At 37.1% G+C, this 22,585-nt stretch overlaps 2 protein-coding genes across 3 annotated transcripts in view; one reads left to right on the top strand and one right to left on the bottom strand.

Annotated features, from left to right (window-relative positions):
• The window catches only part of LOC122078817 (histone acetyltransferase HAC1-like), a 20,375-nt gene extending 15,105 nt beyond the window's left edge, over positions 1-5,270 (top strand). For both annotated transcript variants that reach the window (XM_042644961.1, XM_042644962.1), the window contains exons 15-18: positions 291-369; positions 661-1,047; positions 4,227-4,453; positions 4,553-5,270. In XM_042644961.1, coding sequence (XP_042500895.1) covers positions 291-369; positions 661-1,047; positions 4,227-4,453; positions 4,553-4,763 — 904 coding nt within the window. In that variant the 3' untranslated portion in view covers positions 4,764-5,270. The remainder of the gene's footprint in view (positions 1-290; positions 370-660; positions 1,048-4,226; positions 4,454-4,552) is intronic.
• An 11,071-nt stretch (positions 5,271-16,341) lies between these two features.
• On the bottom strand, positions 16,342-19,129 carry LOC122078677 (piriformospora indica-insensitive protein 2-like). The gene is made up of 2 exons (XM_042644765.1): positions 18,095-19,129; positions 16,342-17,689 (listed from the first exon to the last, which is right to left on the bottom strand). Exons 1-2 carry the CDS (start codon positions 18,308-18,310, stop codon positions 16,613-16,615), a joined length of 1,293 nt encoding a protein of 430 aa, XP_042500699.1. The 5' UTR covers positions 18,311-19,129; the 3' UTR covers positions 16,342-16,612.
• Between the last annotated feature and the right edge of the window lie 3,456 nt (positions 19,130-22,585).

Here is a 22,585-nt window from a genome sequence, read left to right as displayed (position 1 = left end):
CCCCCCCCCCCCCCCTTCCTAAGTTTGTAAGTGAAGAATAGGGTGCATCTCCTTCCAGTTATCTCTTTCTTGAACATATACGATTCATTATTCTCGTTATACTTTTTTAAATCCTATTCTCTTTGGTTAACCTACATATAACTCAAGAGAAAATAACCTGCAGCATTTTCCGGTTGCCATGGGGACCTTTCTTGCGCCTATGGGCATAAATTTTAGTCTGCTGTTTTCAATGTGGTCTAAAGTGTTCTACTATTGATTTGGTTCTACTGCCTTTTTCTCTGTTACTTCAGTTGTCATGATATGGAAAAGAACCTTGACGAAAGGAAAAGACATCCCTTCAATAGTAAGAGGAAGCATGAACTATCTCCAGTAAGTTCCTGAAACCCTAAAAGGCCATTTATCATTTTTAATAAAATAAAGTAAGTATGCAGATTCCTGCATATTCCCTTCACATCCTATCATTCGAATCTACACTCTTTCTCCTCACTAAACGCCCCATATTGGAATGATTCGATCACCCACCCTCTCATTGGTGGTAAACAGCACTCTGGCACCATAATGATCCCTTTTCCCCAAAGAAAATGGCTCTCCACAATTTAGAAGCACTTTTGTATTCACCCCTAAGGATCATTTTTTCAAATTATTTCTTAATGTTTTCAGGTCGAGGTGAATGATGTGCCTTTCGATACAGAGGATGAGAATGATATTCTAGATAGCGAGTTGTTTGATAATCGCCATTCCTTCCTGACCTTCTGTCAAGGGAACCATTATCAGTATGATACACTTCGGCGGGCCAAACACTCCTCAATGATGATCCTCTACCATCTTCACAATCCAACAACCACACTTGCTGCCATCATCACATGCAGCATTTGTCATAATGATATTGAGCAGGGAGAGAGCTGGCACTGCAAAGTCTGCCCTGAGTTCGAAGTGTGTGCTGTATGCTATCAAAGAGAAGTTCATGCTCACAAGTTGACAAGACACTCATCCATGGTTAATCATAAGAGTCACACTAAAGAGGCTCGGAAGAGAAAAGCTTTATGGGTACTGTTATTTCATCCATATAAATTCAGCCTCCTGAAAATCATAATTATATGATCTATATAACCCATACTATGCTAATTAGAATAAATTATGCCCTCTGTTATCGTATAGGCTATATTGTCCATTTCCATGGTTTTTTCTTTCTTTTTCACTTTTAAGAACAACTACATTTTAGTGCTAAACAAAAGATAGATAAAAATAGCAACAGATTAAGAACCCCCCAAACTAATAAGGTTATGTTGAAATCTGTCATTCCATTGATGAATTGGTCATCTTAAACCACATATGTAGAGGTCAATCTTACTGCATGAAAGATCATTGGAAGTCCCTTCCAAATTTCCAAGATTTAGGCCCTTTATTTTTTTTCTTGTTTAATCTATTACCTCAGTCATCCTGACCCCCATATTCCAATTTTTGGTCCTTCTGGAGAATGTTTGCCAAGAGCACCAAATAAAATTGAATCTTTCCATCTCCTTAATTACCAGTATATTTAAGTTTTTATATAAGTTCACAAAAAGAGGTAAATGTTATCAGTTATGTTTTTTTACTATGAGAATATATTAAATTCTTAGTTGCATAATGTATTAGTCTAAAACTGGTAGAAAAAGCATAAGTGTATTTGGGCTTGGGCTGCCAAATTGAGACCAGCCAATATGGTCATCTAATAGCTAAGCTGCTGCATCAGATTAACCATATTTTCTCAATTAAAGAACATATCATAAAATGCTGAAATAATACATTAGAAAATGAAGGCGAATAGAAGCACATTACAGTCTACATCAACAATACTCTGGAAGAACAATAAGGCCACAATCCTCCCCCTATTTCACCCTCATATATAGGGCCCAACATATAAAAGGTCGAAGCTCCATCGCCAACATATCCTCCATAGAGTTGCCTGTTCTGGGTCTCCCCTAGAATCATATGTCTCTGTGAGTTCACAATGATTTCACATTCCTTTTAGATGAGAATATTTCCAAGGACCGGGATTCTACATCCATCTATCAGAATCACCCTCTACAATCTAATGCTCAAACTGGATGGCTAAGCTTCACATAAATCAATAATTACCAACTTCAATTCTGCAGATATAGAATGTAGCACACGAACAGGTCGTGGTCGTGAAAACAATAGAAAGTAGAGTTCTTGTTAAGGAAAGTAATTCTTTTTCCTACTACCTCCATATCCAGGTCCTGAGTACCAGATGTGCTGGGAAAACCTACTTCTACCTGTTTTATTATGAAAGTTTACCCCAAGTTATATGCTAAACATGTTTTTTACTTGGAAAACCAAGAAGCCCTTTCTCCGTGGCCACTTAGTTATGGCACGTGAAGGGTGAATTCTGACCATAGGATAGATAGGGTACGAGATTAAGGTCTGGATTGGCTGCTTTTCAAATTTCAGAGCAAATTCAATCACATCCCCCACGTTACATTATTATTATCCTTTATATTTTCATGCGAAGAGTTTCTCTTCACCAGTGGCTGTAGAGGGTATCTCTACCCTCTACACCACCATCCAAAATTTTTGCCACTTGGAAGGGGTGATGTGGCAATTTCTACCATATGGAAATCTAGGTAATGTGGGAATTTGCCACATCAAATTTTAGACTCAAATTCAATAATATACCCTCCCATGTATCTCCATCCACCCTCTCTCCATACTTCTAATTTATAATAGTCTTGAATTTTCCAGTACTTTATTTTGCCACATGACAAACTTCGTTTGTGTTGGAACTTGTATTGTGAGCAGGAGACCTTTTGGTCTACAAAGTTCCAGCCTTATCTTATGCGACATGGCATAACTTGGGGTGCTGGTATGGAAAGACCCTCTGCACCCGCCGCTGATGTAGGGATCACGCCCCCTATTTTTATCAGTCCATTTGTTTTCTACCGATCTCTAAAAGTTTGCATTTCCAGTTGAGTACCCAGTTTTTATGCATGACTTTGTGCGTAGATGGTCATGCCTTTCAACCGTTGGATGGGGGTGGGGGGGCGGAAGTGTAATAACACATCCCCTTCTCTCCCCTATCCAACGGTTGAAGGCATGACTGTATTATACAGCCGTGCATAAAACCTTTTTCCTTCAGTTAATTTCCAGAGCTTTATTTTTCCATATGACCAACTGTGTTAGGGGCTGAAACTTAACATCTGATCATGGGACTCTGGGCTCTACCTCTTCACAAAATTAAGCCACTTCCAAGACAGATATTAAGGCCAAACAGGATGATCTTCCTAAGTTATCTGAGCATCAGGTTCTGATGGTTCGGGTCTCAATTTCAAGTTTTCAACAAATTTAGCATAAATGCTATAACAGATTGAGAATAGATTTATTTTATTTGGAAGTTTGCATTTCGATTGCTACAAGTAATTTCCACATTTGAAGTGACTTGAAACGTCCACCTAATAAATTCTTGTGGTCATGAAGGATTCAATTCCTACTATCATTGGAGTTAACTGGATAGAAAAGCACTAAATTCACATGATGCTGGTTCACGTTGCTATATTCAATGTAAAACTGATCTAGTTTCTGGTGATCTGGATTCTTAATATCGAAACTGAGCCTTACATATTTCCTTAACTTATAGTTTGTCAGAACTACTTCAAAATTCTTCATTGTACTACTGTTTCTGCTGTTTGCGTTGATTCTTTTTAACTGTTTACATTCTACTAAATTTTTTTTGAAAATATGTCAATCACTTATATTCTTTTGCTTAATATTCACTTTTGTATCATTGTTGACTGCCTCTGTGATGATATGTTGATGTGGGAGAGTTATGGTGGTTATATTTCTAGGACCTTTTTACAAGTAAAATACTAAAGCTAGAGCTTGATGATCTGAAAATTTTATTGTGAGTTCGTAAGTTAAGCACAGGGATCATGTAATGATCAACATTTTTCTCTTTGATCAAATGTTAATCCGAAAAGTAAATGAAGAAAAATTGTGTCAAGTTATATTTTTGTATGTAATTATGTTTCTCTTGAAGTATAAAAGGAAACAAATAAGGTTTGTGTAGTTTGTCATTTGAGATGTTTAATTATGTTTCTAATGAGTTTGCCCTTAAAGCTTGACTTTGAAAAGGATGATGGTAACTCAGCTTGATTCTTTTGGCCAACAATTGCTTGCTAATTGAATATGGGCTTGCTCTCTCATTTAACATATGGGAATTGGTGGTGCAGATAAAGCGAGTGCTGGAAGTTCTGGATCATGCCTCACGCTGCCTTCTGGGCCGTAGCAACCCCTGTAGCTATCAGCATTGCATGAAAATCAAAAAACTATTCTGGCATGCAAGGGATTGCAAGATCCGTGTCACTGGGGGTTGTAAACCTTGTAGAAAAATTTGGTTGATCCTGAAGTTTCACGTACGCAACTGCAAACAGTCGGAATGCCCTGTGCCACGTTGCATGTGCGTATAATGTTTCATGTTTCTAAGCTTTATATTCTTGATTGACCCCAAATTACAAATTTTAGAATAACACAATCTGTTGATATGTTGATACTGCAGGGATCTGAAGAAACATGTAACAAGGCTTCAATTGCAGTCAGATACTCGGAGAAGGGCTGCAGTAACAGAGTTGGTAAGACAGCAGGCAGCAGCTGAGATTGCAGGTAGCAGTGGGGAACCCAATTGTACAATTAGTCATGGGATTAATGATAACAGTAACAACCTGTTGCTGCCAGAAGAAAAAAGAGGGGTGGTTGAGTTGAAACCATAGTTGCAAAAATTGGCCAATGTTGACAAATAATTATAGAAAAGGGTTCAATAGTTCTATTATCATAAACAATGGGGGGATAATTTTTCATCTTGACCCATATCTAACTCATATACCATATACAACAATGCAATACAGGGGAAGTAAGGGCACTTTTACAGAAAAAAATCTATCCTCTTTCCGTTTCTCTTTTTTTGGGGCAGGTGGGGGTGTTTGGCTCGGGTCGTCCTTTTTTTATTTTTTTATTTTTTTATTTTTAATGCCCAATTGTATTATCCATTTGGTTCCAATTTTTGCAACAATGGCTAGCCTGCTGTAGCTAAATCTAATTTTTGGGAATGCACCAATGTGACGGGTGAATTGGAACACTGTATAGGTTCATAATAAATATTGTTGAAATACATTTTTGGTGTTCTTGGTTTATCATCATTTTTGTAGTTTTATGCAACTCCCTGAAGGGGATATATATTGTAAGTATTAACTGCCAATTGTTATAGTGTTTTGATGCAATCCCTTGTGCTTCTCCTTCTATCTTCATTCAGATCATGATCTTCTTCTTTTTCTACTCCTTTGACTTCCCCTTACTTTATATGGTTATCTGCCTGTTGCAGAAAAGAAACTATAATGCCAATATCAAACCTCAGTAAAACCAACTTCAAGGTTGTTACTTGTTAGGTTGGATATTGGACAGAACCACCGTTTCCTCATCCATCCCAAGCAAATGATGGATGGCCCATGTTTGGTGGCTCTGAGCTTGGAGTTTCCATAGTAAACACACTATTCAAACTAGATGTGAGGAAGAACTAATAAGCGTACTTTAGGTGCTGGTCCATCGGAATGAATCATGTTTTGCTGCCAGTGGCATTATGTGTGACTTGGCACTTTAAGTGGCCCAAATCATGTGAGAACTTTTTTGAGTCCAAGCAGACCCTGTGAGATGTCATAATTAAAAACACAATCTTTTGGAAATTTTTTGACTGATGGGATTTTCTTCAAACACCCGGTTACACATTGTTTGTAACATTTTATAACAATTTTTACATATTTTGGTATTTATGCCCAAGATAATAATATAGATTACCCTTAGCATAATCAAATCTGCACTCAAACTTCTTCTCATAAATCTTGGACCCTTAATTCCGGTCCAATCACAACCCCCATGTTTTAAGGTTTGTCATGAAATTATACCAATTTGTCCTAATTTGAGCTTGTTGTTCAAGATTAAAGATTTTGAAGAACCAATCACGCTTTTGTTTGTTTTTGGGTGATTCAAAGTCAGTTCTAAGGAAGGGTTTGTCAATTTGGTATTCATGATCAACCTGAATCATATAGACACCTGAGCTTTGTTCAGGTGGAGCTACCTCAGAAGGTGTCGGAGATTGGGGTTGGTTTTGATCATTATGTTGTTGTTGTTGTTGTTGTTGTTGTTCAGAGTGGATCGGTTCAGATACAGATGATGAAATATCATAAGTACCGTGAACAATATTTTCACCTTGGTGTAATCCAGAGAGATTTGAACTAGGGGTGGAGTCCTAAGAGGAGGAATCCAATGAAAAGAATCAGATGAGGTCGAGGCATCTGAGCAATATCTTCTGGAATTTTGGTAGACAGATGGAGGGGGTTGTCTATTGAACCTAAGGGTAACCAATCCATCTGTATTTTGAGAAATTGACTGGATGTTTGTATTTGAAACTTGGGGTGGAATAGCAGTCATTTGCAGCTGTCATTCAGCAGGGAAAGATATATCTTTCCACTGAACTAGTTTTGGGTAAACAATTTGCCCTTGAAGACAGTCTATCTCAAGGTAAAGGGTTTAACCTTAGGGGAACATTTGAGAGCTCGAGGTTTGACAATCTTCATGGCTTTGTATTTGATGCGATGGATGATGGAAATGGAAACAGATCCATGCATCATCTTATACCCGTGGGTTTTGAGGTTAATTTTTAAAGAATGTAAAATATTTGGGTCTTCTAATGCTATGGACATGTTAAGATAAACGTTGAAATGGACAGGTCCATAACAGAGGCTTGTTTCAATGGCTCCCAGAAGGGAATCATTGAACTCAAGAAATCTTTGGTCACGAAGGGCTAACAAAAGGGAAGTGTTAAGTCCTTCACGATGAAGTGGTTTGATGGCAACCTGAACAAGGCCGACATGAATATAATTGAATTTGTGTTTTTGGTAAAGATCCTGTAAAGACCTAGGATCAAAGAGGGTAATTTCTTTGGTTTCTAGGGTGAAGTTAATGGTTTGTTCGATGGTTTTGATGGTTTCGAATGAAATCCAATCTTTTTCATATACCTCTTTTTTTGAGAAATTTTTGGCATGTCCCATTTTTTAAGTTTTTTGTCAAGATCTGTTATTTGTTCATCATAATAGAGCACATTAGAACTTGTGCTCGCCTCACTTGCCGATCTCATCGACATAGAGCGGGAAAGACGATTCATAGCTTGAGATATCTTAAGCTAGAGGTAACCTCCTAGATCTAGTCATGATGGGGTATTTCCAACTTAATTTGGACACAAACATGATTTTACACTCTCTTCCGCCACTCCTCCCAAAAGTCCAAAAGCTTATACGTCGTCAAGACTAAAAATAGATGATTTACACAAAAGAAAAAAAGTCTGCAAAGTAAGTAAACCAAATTCACCACCAAAAGAAAAGGTATTGTTCTCCGTATTGGTTTGATCAAGGGTATTTGTACCATATTTATCTGAGCCTGGTATTGGTTTGACTGTTCTTTAACCTGGGACAGTAACAGTACCTCATTTCCTTAATAGGTTGTCCGAGGTTATTTGACTAGGTGAGTTTTCAACTTCACCGGTCAGCTAGGTTGAAACCGTCCTAGCAGACGTTAAGGACCAAATCAGGGTTTGGTGGAAGATATATATATATATATATATATTTGCTTCTCTCTTTAGGGTAACACTTAGACCCTAATCATGTCATGAATGAACAGGCTCCCTAAAATTCAGTCCAATAGCATCAGTAGAAGTAGAATAAGTGGTGTGGCATAATTGAAATTATCTTCTATCTATTCTACTACTAGTATGGAAATGCGCTCATTTCCTCGCATCCTCCTATCTACGTACTATGGAGTAAAACAAGGGATCTAAAGAACAAGAGAGGCTAAAGTACATTAGTAACAAGTAAATCCTTTGTATGTAAGAAGACTCGTGAGATTTTGAGGATAGAGTCTTTTAGAGATGGTAAGATCCTATTATTTTACATGTGTTACTCAAATTGCATGCGAGAGGCAATGACAACTCTTAAAGAAAGGTAATAACAGTAATTTAGTTTTTAAATTATTTGTAAGTTTCTCTATACACACAAGTTAAAGAATTTTTGAAAATAAGAGATAAGGCAATTACAACAAGATTAGAGATTCTATATACATCTATAGAGATGTCATCCTCCATATGAGAGGGATGGTGTACAATCAAGGTAACAGATTCTTAGACAACTATAGAGATGTCATCCCCCATATGAGAGGGCAAGTGTACAATGGTACATGGCTGTGTAACAGATTCTTAGGCAATTACAAGTGGATGGTGCATGCCTATCCACTTGGCACGTGACGGACAAATCTCTCTTCCCCTGATAACAGAACAGTGATTGGTTATCAGTTTTTTTTTTTTTAAATAGAAAAGGTTACTCTATAGTACTGGTCAAACCCCTTGGGTTAAAAATCAAAACCCCTTTACGGTAAGTAGCATTTTCACATAATCAACGTCTAATAGTAAAATGTATTGTCCCGAATCCATAATCAGCACAAAGGCTTTCATCTACTTAGGCTATCAACCCAATTGGCTGATGGATTCTCAATCAAAGGTCCACAAGGCCAGAGTTGTATGGACCCTAGCTACGCTAGCTGCATCACTCCACCTTATCCTCTTTTGTCTATCATCCTTCCCACAGAAATGATCTGGTAGAAAGACACGTTCGGCGAGAGAGGGATGGAACATTTACTGCCAAAGCAGAGGAATGTCCAACTAAAACTCTACACCTTAGTATATGTAGAAAACTGAAAACCCATAATAAATAAATGGGACCCATCAACCTTTTTCCCACCTTCCCCTTTAATGAGATGTGGTTCGAGCCTCAAGGTTTGATCTTTAAGGTGAGAAGGTGACTGATAGGTTGATAGCAAGAGATGGGAGATTGATCTTCGTTAAGCTGTCTATATCTATATGTGGTCCAGTATACAATATAGATATGACGTATCCCAACAGATTATTCAGAGAGATGGCAATGGAGATTAGAGTTCGAAATATAACAGCATAGGTTCTGGGAAAAGCCAAAGAACATTAAATTCTGAAGTCCCCCACTGTGCTTCTTCTTCAATGTCCTAACCACAAAAGCTTCTTCTTCTTAAATGCCATAAGCAAGCAACAGAAAACTTGGAAAAAAAAGTCTACTTTCCCTCTTTAGCCAATTCATAATCACCATCTCTCTCTCTCTCTCACAGATCTTGATATTTGAATAGTGTCTCAAACATACAAAGTTTGGGAGGCAATTGAATAGTCAGATCACAATAATACTTTTTAAAAATTCAGTGTAATTAAATATATGCGGTAATGATATGTGATGTTCCTAGGTTGATACTAAGAGGGGGTGAATCAGTGGTTCTAAAAATTCTTTATTTGCAATCTAACAAAAGCTTTCACTGCGTAATTCTATATTGGCTGGGGCAATCCCGTAATTATCAACCACGCAAACAATGACACATCCACCTCACACCACAATGTGGCTAAGTCTACCAGACAATGTCCTACCACTCTGCACAACATGTACTTCAAATATATGTAGAAAAATAAATCGAGACAATAACAAATATACATGGTTTAGCCAGAGTGCCTACTCCACGGAGGAATACACATATAGGGTTTTGTATTTCCCCAATACTCAACTTTTTAACTGCTACAACAGTCCAAGAACCTATCCCTGCTTCAATCTGAGATGCAACTCAGACAAGGGCAACAACCCCACACCCTAGACAAGCCCCAACTTGCTAGATTCACAATTTTAAATCAATAAAATCCCAACCCAATACATCATTGATCTAGAGTTTCTCAATAATCAACAGACTCTAGAATACCAAAATAGGGATTTCAGATACGGATTACCTCAGCCAATGTAATCCCATTGATGGTTATTTGCTTGACGTATAGAAGAACATGCTCAAACCATCAACATAGCAGCAAAGTAGTAACCTTTCTTTCTTGTTCACAATCAAGTCTCCATTGCACGTTTAATAAAGACAAAGTGTGATAGCCATCGAACTTACTTCTCCCTTTTTTCTCTATTTCTCTCTAGAACTGCTGCCAAGGGTTTTCTGTTTCGGTTTTGCAACGCTAGAAGAGACTCACGACCCCTTCAATCTCATATAATATTCAATAGCAACCGACTTTTAACGTATCAAAATAGAGGTTGAAAACCGTAAGACTTTCTGATAGCAACAGTCCACAATTAACGAGGAATCCTCATCTTTTGAAACTCTCTTTCTATTTCAAATTCTGCTAATCTGTTGAGTAGCGGCAGCTTATGCACATGAAGCAAACCTTCCACTTCAATAACTACTTTCTAGCTGTCCAATGAAAACCTGAAACATATCATCAAGGAATCCTCTTTAAAATTAGATTGTATAACCTCCTTGTTGAACCAATAACACCACAGCAATAAGCGCAGGAGATGTACACCAGTGTGAAAGGAGTTCTACTCCTATTGGACTACTAACAACGCTTCCCTATCAATTTTACAACTTCTAGCCGGAATTACATTTCAATAATAGAGTCATGATAGAACTCTATTTTGCTTAACCTCTTTGTATATCATATAATAATGCCATATATAGGGCTGTTGTCCACGTGTACAAGAGCCCAATTCCATCAAAACATAAGAACTCATACTCCTATCCACGTACTAGAACTTCTTACAATTGCTGAAATTATAAACTCTATAGTGCTTAATGACATCATTGTTCATAAGTTGTTGAATTATTAACTCCATAATGCTTGAATAAACTTGAAACCTGCAGCCATAGAAATTAATCAAATAATTCCACAAGTCCTCACCTCATAATGCAGCTGAACCATATTATTGAACCATGAACTATTTAGTGAGTTCTCAACTTTGCCGAACTAATATTCCATTTTCTTAGTTGCTCTTAGTTGCCATCAATGACAACATATGATCCAATTTCCCAGCAATATGATAGGTGTTTAATATAACTATTCTGTAAGCAAAAATATAGATACGTATTTATCACGAAACATATGTATACTTAGGATTTTAAGCCAAAAAAGAATTTAAAAAGACCCTCTTTATGATCAGTTGAAATAAATATTAGGGCAAAGAAGCATATAAGGAGTATTTCTATATCCCTCTTTTGGTTTGGATTTTTTATCAAATTATTTTTTTATTTTTTTAAATAAAACATGTTGGTCATAAATAAATAAAATATCAAAAATACGTGTTTAATTCGGCATCCCTTAATAAATGCGTACTTTTCCATATCTAGAGTTTTACTTATAAAAATACGGATTCGATAATTTAAGTGTTCGAATGTGACAAAAATACATGCAGATACGTATTTATCATGAAACATATGTATACTTAGGATTTTAAGCCAAAAAAGAATTTAAAAGACCCTCTTTATGATCAGTTGAAATAAATATTAGGGCAAAGAAGCATAAAAGGAGTATTTCTACATCCCTCTTTAGGTTTGGATTTTTTATCAGATTATTTTTTATTTTTTTAAATAAAACATGTTGGTAATAAATAAATAAAATATCAAAAATACGTGTTTAATTCGGCATCCCTTAATAAATGCGTATTTTTCCATATCTGGAGTTTTACAGATGAAAATACGGATTCCATAATTTAAGTGTTCGAATGTGACAAAAATACGTGTTTAATATGTGTATTTACTAACTATGGTCTCACCCTACAGTGGTTTTTTGACATGAGAGGCTGAAACTTGAGAGTGCAAAGGACTAGTAAGTGAAAACCAAAAAAGAGCAGTGGGTTTAATTGGGGAGGTAATATGTGACTAATACTAGAGTGCTACAGAGTACACAGCTTGAGTAGTACTGAAAGGTAGTGACTAGTGCCTGAAACATGAAGGGAACAATAAATGAAGAAAAAAGAAGAAATTTCTGAATCCAAATCTCCAATGTAGATCACTACATGAATTGAATGAGCTTTACTTTCTTTCAGTCCCTTCCAAAATTTCTCAGCAGTGGAGCAGTACTGGAGCTAGCTAGTTCCTGACCGTTGGGTTGAGGAGACTTGAGAGAGGAAAAGGCAAAATCCAAACAGAAACAAAGGGAAGGAATTGAGAATTTTTAATACCATCATCATTATTATCCATTTAAGCCAAGTGAGATAAAATCATGAGATGTGATGAGACGAGTTCAATAGATGAGACAAGTTGTCAATAAGTTGATAAGGTTGTCTTGTGTTGTGATGATGTTAATGGGGTCAGATATGGAATTAAGTGACGATGGAACCATTCACTCACTGGATTCATAATTTCATATTCCTTTTTTGGTTACCCATATGCATGTCTAAGACAAAAGATAGGATGGAATTAGACCATTTAGTGCTTGACATGAGAGAGAGATTCCATAGACATCTACCTAATTGAAATGGTTGGGGCTATTTCTTCTGCCTTGGTGGGTGAAGCTCTTGCTCTCTGGTTTGGCCACTGGTTTGGGCCATGTGATTCTACAATCTAGCCATTTCTGAGGTTTTTTCTCAGCCACCTTAAGAGATTGCATCATTGTGGGGGACATTCAGCTTCTTTAGACTTGCTTTGAGTTTTGTTCTTATTAACTAGATCTGAGATGTTGTGGTCCAATGCCATTTCTAAGTGGGCTATTTCTTACCTTAACTTGGGTCATCAGAGATCCTCTTTTCTAGAGGATATTCAAAAGTTGGTAAGTTTTACACCCAAAAAAAGAAAAAAAAATCAAAAGGGGTGGGGGTTGGAAGAGGATATGTGAGGGTATAAACTCATTTGGATTAAAGAAAAAATAAAAAATAAAAAATTGTGAAGCCTTTTGGTCCAATTGGTTCCTCTTATTTCAAACTTGTGCTAGTTAGGTCTAGCCTAGTTCAAGTTCATTAAAACTCTAAAAGTCCCTAAATTTTGTTTCTTAAATTCAAATTTGATGATTCGAAGGTAATTTCAAACTAACTATGAATGCTTTTATATAGTATGAATTTTCGGGACTGTTTTAGTCAATAAAAATAACCTTCAAAGTGGATCTCTCATGATTAAAAAAGAATCTTTTTCAAACATACTCATTTTCAAATCAAAATAACTATCAGAAAATAATTCACTCAAAAAAAAAAAAAAAAAGAGTGAGCAAATCCATCATGAAGATCATTTTCTATGAAAATTTGTTGGAGTTAAAATCATTTAACCATGTGTTATCCCTAATTAATCCTACAGGGGCATTTTGGTCATTTTCCCTTAACGATTCTTGATGTTTTCAACCTTATGGAAAATCTCCCAACCCATGAAATAGAACCTTCTCATGGTTCTCGTCTGTTCATTATCACTGTAAACACCTACGAGGTGATAAAATGAGGTGTCTACATCCTGTCACCATTTTTTTTCTTATTTTTCTTCTTTTACTTTATGTTGTTCCCTTCTCCTTCAATCGTACTTCTCTTTGGCTTTCATCCACTTTTTTCTACTACTATTTGTTTTGTATTTTTTATTTTATTTTGTACCACAATCAAAACAAACACAATTCCATAGGTGGGTTAGCAAACCACTCGTCAAGAGTGGAGGCACTGTAAGAGAAAATCTTAAACTATTTGTCAATTGTTCCAATAAAATATATATCACTAACTTGAGTTTGAAGTCAATCTTGACAATGACAATAGTTACATAGTGAATGTTTGCAAACTCTATTATTTATGAAAGTGTGGCGTGTAGAAGAAATTGAAGAGGTAAATGTTAGTGTAAGTTATGAGATGTTTTACCAAAAAAAAAGAAAAAAGGTAAATTACGAGATGCTAATGCTCATCCTTGATGGATTCTTTTCTATCACAACGTCTTCTTTTCTTCCACTTAGATTCTTACATATTGTATGTTCCCCATATCTCAATGCATCACTTACAACATTCTATCGAACATTGTCTGATACCATTTGTTGGGGCAAATACACAATCTTGAGGGAGAAATTAAGCAAACAAATCACATATGAACACAAAAAAATTAACGTGGTTCACATAAATGCCTACATCCAATCGAAAGAACCAGATAATTTTTCACCAACAAGAAAATTATTCTACTCTAATTTCTACCACATTATGTGATTTTCTTTGCTTGTTTCTAGTGCTTTTTCCAAGAGACAATATATAGGCACCCTAGAAATCCTAATCATAACCCTTAGAATTACAATATTATCTCATGTTCAAGTAATGAACTCAAAAGTACCAAAATACATATAAGCTTAATAATAATTAGTTGAGATTTGTAGTTTACGGGATACAAAACCCAATCCAACTTAACTAACATAGAAAATTTTCAGGTCATGTTCAGATTGATCCTTTATAACCCAAAATGTCCTCTATTTTTAGGGTTTGACGTGTCAACTACACAATTGAGGGTATGATAGTTCATCTCCTAATATATATATTTTTGTGTCAAACATGTTTTTACATTAAATTGTGTTATGTTTATATCAACCCGAGAAAAAAAAGATTATTTTTGTGTCAAAGTTGAATGATCCAATTAATCATAAATAGTTGGGGGCTCTATACAAATCCGAGGCCAGAACTAGAGTAGGGATGCGAGGTGAGAACCAGGGATCATTTTTCATTTGATGAGAAACGATAGGTGAGTTTCTGGACAGGATCTCTTTCTCTTCGGCACTTGAACTGTTACAGCATTCTGTGTGGCTTTCACTTTTGGATATGGTTCAAGTTTGAATTTATTTTACCCAAATACAAATTTGACATGACACAATCACAACATAATGCAATCCATTGCTATCCCTATGTAAGGCCCCCTCTCCCAAATCCTATGCATGTGAAACAACATTGGAATGGTTTTAGGCTTATAACCATGGAAGAGAACACCTCCTAATAGGTTCAACTTTTAGGGTGTGGACCGGACCTCACGATAAGTGGTATTAGAGCTTATTAAGATAAGAGAAGTGGGGTTCTAGGGCACTCCAGTGTTACTATCAACATATGGATGGTAAGTCCCCTTAGCAAGTTTAGCAAGGTTGAGTATGACATTCAATATTGTGACTTCCTCCTACCAAAAAAAAAAGGGTGTGGGTCTCCCTTGGCAGAGGTGCCTTTGATTGGGCCAGGGAGCAGTCATGGTCTTGCAGATCCCCCCCCCCCTAAAATCCCACATTGACTAGCCTTAGGAGTGGTCTTAGGCTTATAAACATAGAAGGGAAACCCTCTCCCTAATAGATGCCTCTTTTTGGGTGAAGAGTGTGACATGACCTGTGACACCTAGCTCCAACCGTAGCCTCTACAACCCTTCTTGATCTTGGTACCGGTTTACCCATGGGACAATCCGCAAGAGCAAACCGACTCAAGTCACATTGACATGGCCCACCTTGGTGTGCTACTTCCTAACTCATGCACATCGCGGTTCATCAAATGGTCAAACACACTGTAAGGCTAACATCATTTTGACTTGTTCCCAAACTTTTGCAAGGAAAAGATTCCAAGCAGGGTCCATTACCCATTTTTTTCTTTTAGTAAATAAAGATTTATTGATAACAACTTACAAGTTTCAAAAAGCCATGGGGTGAAAATTGGCCAATCAGTTCCATAGTTATCAATTCGGCCGAATAATTCGGTCGAACCGAATTTTTTCAAATTTTATCAAAAATTCGGACCGAATCCGAATTAAAAATAAAATTCTTTAAAATTCGCGACTTTTTCCAAAATGAATATAAATCGCGAATAATTCGGACCGAATCCGAATTAAACCGAATTATTCGGTCCATTTAAACATTATTTAAAAAAAAAATTCAAAAATAAAAAAACAATTTTTTTTTTAAAAAAACCCCAATAAGATTTTTTGACCGCTTTTTTGACCGAATCCTTAAATTAATCATCCGAATTTGCTAACTATGATCAGTTCTACACATCAGCGACTTGGCCCTCCCATAAGGGAGTCAACCAAAATATTAACCACGCTTAAAATAAAAGTAAAAAGTACATGATTCTATGATCGATGACAAAGAAGTAAGATCCTAGACGATAGGAATCACAAGAATTGGTGGGTCAGTATGCGATGAGGATAGAGATCAGTACTTTGTTGCCAAAATCGACAATTAGATGGTCCAAACTATCTTCAATAGCTTGAAGGATGCCCATCTGAATCACTGTTACTTCGCCTTTCAAATTCGATGTGGACAAACGGTTCAAAATCAACATGTAGCAATCTGCCATTACATTCACAACCCCGTTGACTACAAATGATACGCTTACATATCTGTAACATGCTCTGCTTTTTTCTTAACTTTCTTCTGGTACAGTTCAAGAAAATCATAAGAACTTCACAAGAGATGGCTGATGAAAAACTAAATCTGACTTAATGTATATAGAACAGGAAATGGACATTAAGTATAAACAAGGTAACATTGTGGGTTACAAATTGCTATTTCATTTCAAGTTTGATTAACAGAAGAGAGGAATCAAAAACATCTTCCATGACCTTTTAAGAACAGATGCCAAAGGAGAGGAATTAATATTTCTTGACCATAAAACTCCCCAAAACCCATTAACAACACAGCTTTAAGATCCCAATGAAGCTACAAATAAGGTAAATCAGGTCCAGATCCCCATCACCAAGCTAAGTTTTTTCAATCAGTATCAGGTATTCTAACCTCCAGCTGACAAGGTTTTACTCCATAAGGAACATTCCCTGTTAACATCAACTTAAGTGGGTAGCAGACATTTGGGTTCTTCCAAGCTCCAAAACGCCTCCTCATTTTCCCATAAAACCATTCAGAGAATTTTAGTTCTCCTGTCAGATTGTTTCCATTCAGATAGAGAGTACTCAAACAAGGCATAGCTTCAAACTTTGGAGAGATGTTTCCTGAAAGATTGTTGTTGTTCAGACCCAGAAATCTCAATCTCTTGAGCTCTGCCATAGTTTCTGGAATCTGTCCTACCAAGCCCATGTTAGAGACGTCTAGAACGATCAAGTTCTGCAGATTTCCCCACACAATATCCATGAGGTCTCCCCCTATTGGGTTGTTTGATAACACCAACTCTTCTAAGGAGACCATCTCTTGAAGTGACTGAGTCAATCCACCTGAAAACTTGTTACTACTAAGATCCAACAAAGTAAGATTTTTTAGATTCCCAAGCTCCTCTGGAAGCTTTCCTTCCAAAAGATTGTCACTCAAATCAAGCTTTAGGAGTGAGTTCAACCCTCCAAATGTCAAAGGTAAAGTACCAGACACAGAATTCCTGCTTGAATCAAAGATTAGCAGCTCAGTCAATCCACCCAAACAATCAGGAATTCGACCCGACAATTGGTTTCCAGCGAGGATTAGTCTCCTTAGGCGAATCAAATTACCGAGATTCATCGGTAATTCACCACTTAATCGATTCTCAAGTAGCACAAGAGATTGAAGCTTGGTGAGGTTGCCGAAGATCGCTGGAATCTGTCCTATGAGACCTGGGTTTAATCGGAATTCTAGCGATTCTAAGCCTTCAGCCAGTTTCTCCCAATTCTGAGTAGGAATCGAAATTGGGCGTTGACGAGGAGAGACGAAGCAATTGAAGAAAGAGAGACTTCTGAGGTGCTTGAGCTCAAACAGGTATGGGCTGAACTCAACATTCATTGTGCATCTGAGAGAGTTTTCATGGACAGGTCCAATATTGATGCCAGTGACATACCAAAAGCTATCAAAGAAATCACAAGAGACACCCTGTAACCAATAATCTGGATCATTCATCCCAAAGATAATAATCTAATAAGACAATTAGACTGAACAGAGAAGTGAAGAAATACTTGTTCATCATTTTTTAAGTTTCAGAAAAGCTAAAACTTGATTTCAAAAGTAGGAACTGATACAAATTACTAACAGGGAAATGATGGAAATTCATTCCAAAAAACAAAAAAAAAGGTAAATCTTTTCCTGAATGAAACAGTGTCTACAATCCACATTTATAAACTCACATTTATTTAAAACTGTGATCGGTTATCAAAACTTGCTCTGTACTACCCAAAGGAATAAAAGATCTATCCACTATGTGTTTGTTTTAGGTCCACAAAAGAAAGGGTTCTCTCCTGAGTAAATAATAAAGAAGGGTTCCATTATTGTCACTATTACCTGTATTGGTGTCCAACCACAAGGGTCAGGATAGAGCTCTGAGCCATTCCACCAGCTCCCCACGAAGCCTTGTATGGCCGAATACAGAGCTTCTTGCTCTGTTTTCTCCATAAGAGCCACAGAAGTCTCTTCTTCGCCACCTAAGCAGGAAACCTTCAAGACAAGTAGGAGAAAAAGAAGAGAAAGAGCTCCAACGTTAATGGTGAACCTCTTCATGGTTGATCTAAGCCAGAGAAAAAGAGCCCAACAAAAGAAATACTAAAATGAACCCAGTGTAGTGTCTCAGTCAGGAACAAGAATGGAAGTTTTGGAAACTGGCCATGAAAGTAGGAAACAGACAAAACCAGAATAAAACAATGGATTTCATGATTGAGAGCAAGAAGCATAGCGAATTTTCATAAGTCTGCAACAGATTATCCATATATAGTAAAAGGAAACAAAACTCAGAAACCTTAAACTAATTGTAGATACCATGAATAGAATTGAGAGGAAGAAGCAGAAAGATTGAGAGCAAGAAGAAAGAAAATGGAAAAGAGGAGGAATTCAAACCCTCTGAAACATATTGAGAACACAAAGAATGGATTCAGACTGGCCTTCATATGTTTATAGATAAGCAGAGGGATGGGAAGGAGCAGAGTGCAGAAATCCAAGTGCTCTTGTGGGCTGTAGCACATAAGAAGAACTTCTTGAGGCACAAAGAGCAATTATGGTAATAACAATAATAAGAGCACAGCAGTAGAACAGCAGAGCAGTAGAGCAGTAGAACAGTAGAACAGTAGAGCAGTAGACATTAGGACAGTAGATCAGTAGAGCAGTAGAGCAGTAGAGCAGGAGACATTAGGACATTAGACTTTTAAGAGAGAAGTATGAAAGTTTTAAATCTTTTTTCTGTTGTTTTGCAGGTCTGGTTATGATTTTTACCCAAGGGATTGGATATCTAGACTTTAGAGAGATGAGTGTAGATGGGTTTTATCATTTATGGTTCATTGAGCTTTTGTAAGTGTAGAGAGGTCAGACACTGGTACAGAGATAGATCAGTAGAGGTGGTGGTTAAGAGGGGGAGGGATTAGTTAGGATTAGGGTGTTAGGGTTTTAAGACTTGCGAAGACGGGGGGGACCATTTCCCATGCATGCATGCAAAGACAAAGTTGGATTTTCCCCTTCTTTTCTTTTGGCCTGTTTGGGACTTTGAAACAGGGTTGAGAGGTTTGGTTATTACAAGAAAACCAAAATGGGCTTGAGAATTGGGTTGGGCCTGACATGGGCTTTGACACCTGCAGCCCATGTAAAGATATTGTATTTTGAAATCCCTTCCATTTTCCTCCTAATACCTTCATTTGAGAATTATGTTGCGGTCTTTTGGTTTGGTGTATGTTGAAAATACCAATGGGCCTCAAGTGGGCCCAAAGAGTTGCTAACATTATAGAAAGGCACATAGAAGAGTGAGGGACCGAGGGTGGAGAGTGGAGAGTGGAGATGGGTGGTTCTCCAAGCCAACCCCCAACCCCCAAACCCCCCCCCCCCCCCCCGGCGCGGCGGGCCCAAGGTTTGATTAAAGTAGGGAATAGGGATTGCTTCAAGGCTTTGCAATGAATAAAACACAAGTGTGTTAATGCTGCTGGCAAATTAAACAGTGTTCAGTGGTTCAGTCTACAACTGTGCTAAGTAGACGGCTAAGACTTTTTTTTTTTATTGCAGTAGAAAGCTAAGACTCAATAACACAAAGCAGCTCAAAGTACAGTGGGCCATAGATAGTCCCATCCAAAGCTTCCCTTTTAACATCTAGCAGCCTCTGTTTATCGGCATTTGCTCATTTTCCAACGGGAGATAATTGTCAATTTGGCAATCTTTAAAGGACTGTTAGATCAATATTTATGTGTGAGAGAGGGAGAGAGAGAGTAAAAGTGCGTTGGTCAATTTAAGGGGTCATGGGTCATGGTGGGTTGGGAAGGTGGACCACCCTAAGGGGGAAGGCCTAAGGCTATCTCCCCTCTCTTTCTTCACAGTACAGCAAGGACTAGAGAGAGAGAGACAGAGAGAGACAGAGAGAGAGAGAGAAGAAAGCCCCACTGCTTTGCAGGCCTAATTACTGACACTTCTATATCTTTGTTCTTCACAGTTTTGATTTGTTCCACAGCTCATTAAAAGTGTGTTTGCGTTTGGGAAGGGTCATGGGTAGGTAAAAAAGATTGGGCGGTGCCCGGATAGGGGGCTGATAGGCTTTCCATAAGCCTATATTTTTTTATCACAAATTCACCATAAAATCATAAATGTTTTCCTCAAGATTAATAATTGGGGGAGAGGACACTAACTAGTCATGTGGCCTCTGTGCCAGCACGCCATTGGTGACATGCATCAGGGCTTCTGTGTTTGGCATAAGAGAGCACAACCGAATAGTGTTCTTTTCTATTAATAATTTTACTAAAAGAAAAAAAAAAAAGACAAGCGTTGCATGGTGTGACAATCCTAAGGATTTGGTTGAGAGTTTTTCTATAAGAGAATGAAGTGCATAAGGAAACATCAATAGGGGCAGAATTTATACATTTCAATGGGGGTGGAGCAGTCATTGCACCCCTCCTGAGTTTGGGCATAGACGCCACACTCCCGGATAGAATCATTTTCCTATATATAGTTTTACAAATTTATTCAAAACAAATTCATCCTTGAGCTTCATTTTTTCATTATATAAAGGTAAAAGCCATGTAACTCTTTTGGTTTATGCACCTAAGTTGTGCCACATGGAAATATGGCATAGTAATTCAAACAATTAGATATTTATGAAGGCCTAAATGACATCCTTTAGTGTAGCCTGTGGGTGTATTTAAAACTTGACATCTTCTCTTAGATGCCTCTTGTTTTATTTTCGAAAGTGATTTTTTTCTTGAGTAAAGAATTTTCAAAAGTTCTTCAATCTGAAGGTGAAAAAGGTTTTCAAATGTATTTTGAAAATGACTTATTATTATGTCATAATAAAAAAATTGTCATTGTCTTATACATTTTCAAGTATACTTATAAAATCATAAGATTTACAATCACATGTATTTAAAGGGGTAAGATCACAAATTATATGAATCAATCACATGTCAAATTTCACAATCATTTTTATTTCTATCTATATCCATGCATCTCTAGGTAAACCATGCACCCTTTGGCAGTCTAGAAATTCTAATACTTTAGTCTACCGCATGAAAAAATCTTTGGGATGAAAATAACATGCAAACAAGGGATTTGGGCTCTTCCTATTTACAAAATTTTAGCCTTGCAAGTTGGGACAGTAACTCTAACTGTCCTAAGATAACAAAATTCCTTGTAACATAAATAACGACTTGAAAAAATGGTGTGATGACCACCTCGCAATCTCTGACATGAACCCTCGTTCAGCTAGCCACTTGGCAAGAAATGAGTCTGACCAAGTAGAATTAAATGGTTTGCATAGACAAGGAAACCCTTGTGAATCCAATGCATAGCACACTAATTGGGATTTGGATCCTCTATGGAGCAACATGGCGTTCGGCACACATCCAACGCCTAGAAATACCTTGGGCTACATGTGATCGCCTTGGCCTCCGTGCCAAGGAGTTTATGGCCATTGGATGCACACCAGACACCATGTTGCCACACAAAGGAGTTGAACTCCACTGATTACTATGGCCTTTGCTTGTAAAGCAAGTGTCAAGAGTGTGGAAGGTCTAAGGATCAACTCCTGTCACATGCATTCCCCTCCATCCTTTAGTGTGCGTGAGTAAAGTCCCCTTAGACAATTCCTTTAAGATATAATAACGAAAAAAAGAAGGAAACCCTTGCCCATAAAGGCCATTATAGATTATTATTAAAATATAGATCTATATGACACCATGATTGGTGTCATTCAATCCTGCACCAGATCATAATGTGGCAAACACGGCTGAGGAGATCCATGTAATAGGGTACACCTTGCTTATCTCTATGGTCAAATTTCAGCACCAAACAAATAATGGAAGTGACTCAGTAATGATCCAGGGAGAAATATCAATAAATAATTAACCATTAGATGTCTAGACAAGCCTAGAGGATGTGGTGCAATTTCTACCTAAATGAGTGGATCAAGTTTGGCCTTTGGGAGTATTTTGATGTCTTGATTGTATGATAAATAATTTGAAGCCCAATTGATGTGAAGATACAATCTAATGTATTTATAGTTTAGTCAGGAAGGCTAGATTATAGCAAGTTAATCTCAGGTTTTTTTATAGAACGTTATATGTACTCTTATAAAAACTTTTGTCTATTATTATTATTTTTTTTTTTTTTTTACATTCCAAAATAAATAAATAAATGGACTCATTAAATGACAAATGATTGATTAGGAAATTTTTATGGTCCAAAAAAATTCAGGTGCAGTTCTAAAGAGGAACTTTGTATTTTAAATAAGAAGGTTAAAAAACATGAACATCCACAACAAAAATAAAAATAAGATCCATTTTTACGTAATGATTTTTTTTTTTTTTTTTTTTT

The sequence above is a fragment of the Macadamia integrifolia genome, chromosome 5, assembly GCF_013358625.1.
Source record: "Macadamia integrifolia cultivar HAES 741 chromosome 5, SCU_Mint_v3, whole genome shotgun sequence".
In the NCBI taxonomy this organism is placed as follows: Eukaryota; Viridiplantae; Streptophyta; class Magnoliopsida; order Proteales; family Proteaceae; genus Macadamia; species Macadamia integrifolia.
The sequence above is the reverse complement of the archived record's forward strand: the minus strand, read 5'-3'. Positions and strand labels throughout refer to the sequence as shown.

What these genes read in the sequence shown, in the direction of transcription:
- LOC122078677 (XM_042644765.1), bottom strand. Translation starts at nt 18,310, where the DNA reads ATGAAGAGGTTCACCATTAACGTTGGAGCTCTTTCTCTTCTTTTTCTC. An exon ending in GTGGTTGGACACCAATACAG is followed by an intron (nt 17,690 to 18,094) that starts GTAATAGTGACA and finishes TATTGGTTACAG; the next exon opens with GGTGTCTCTTGTGATTTCTT.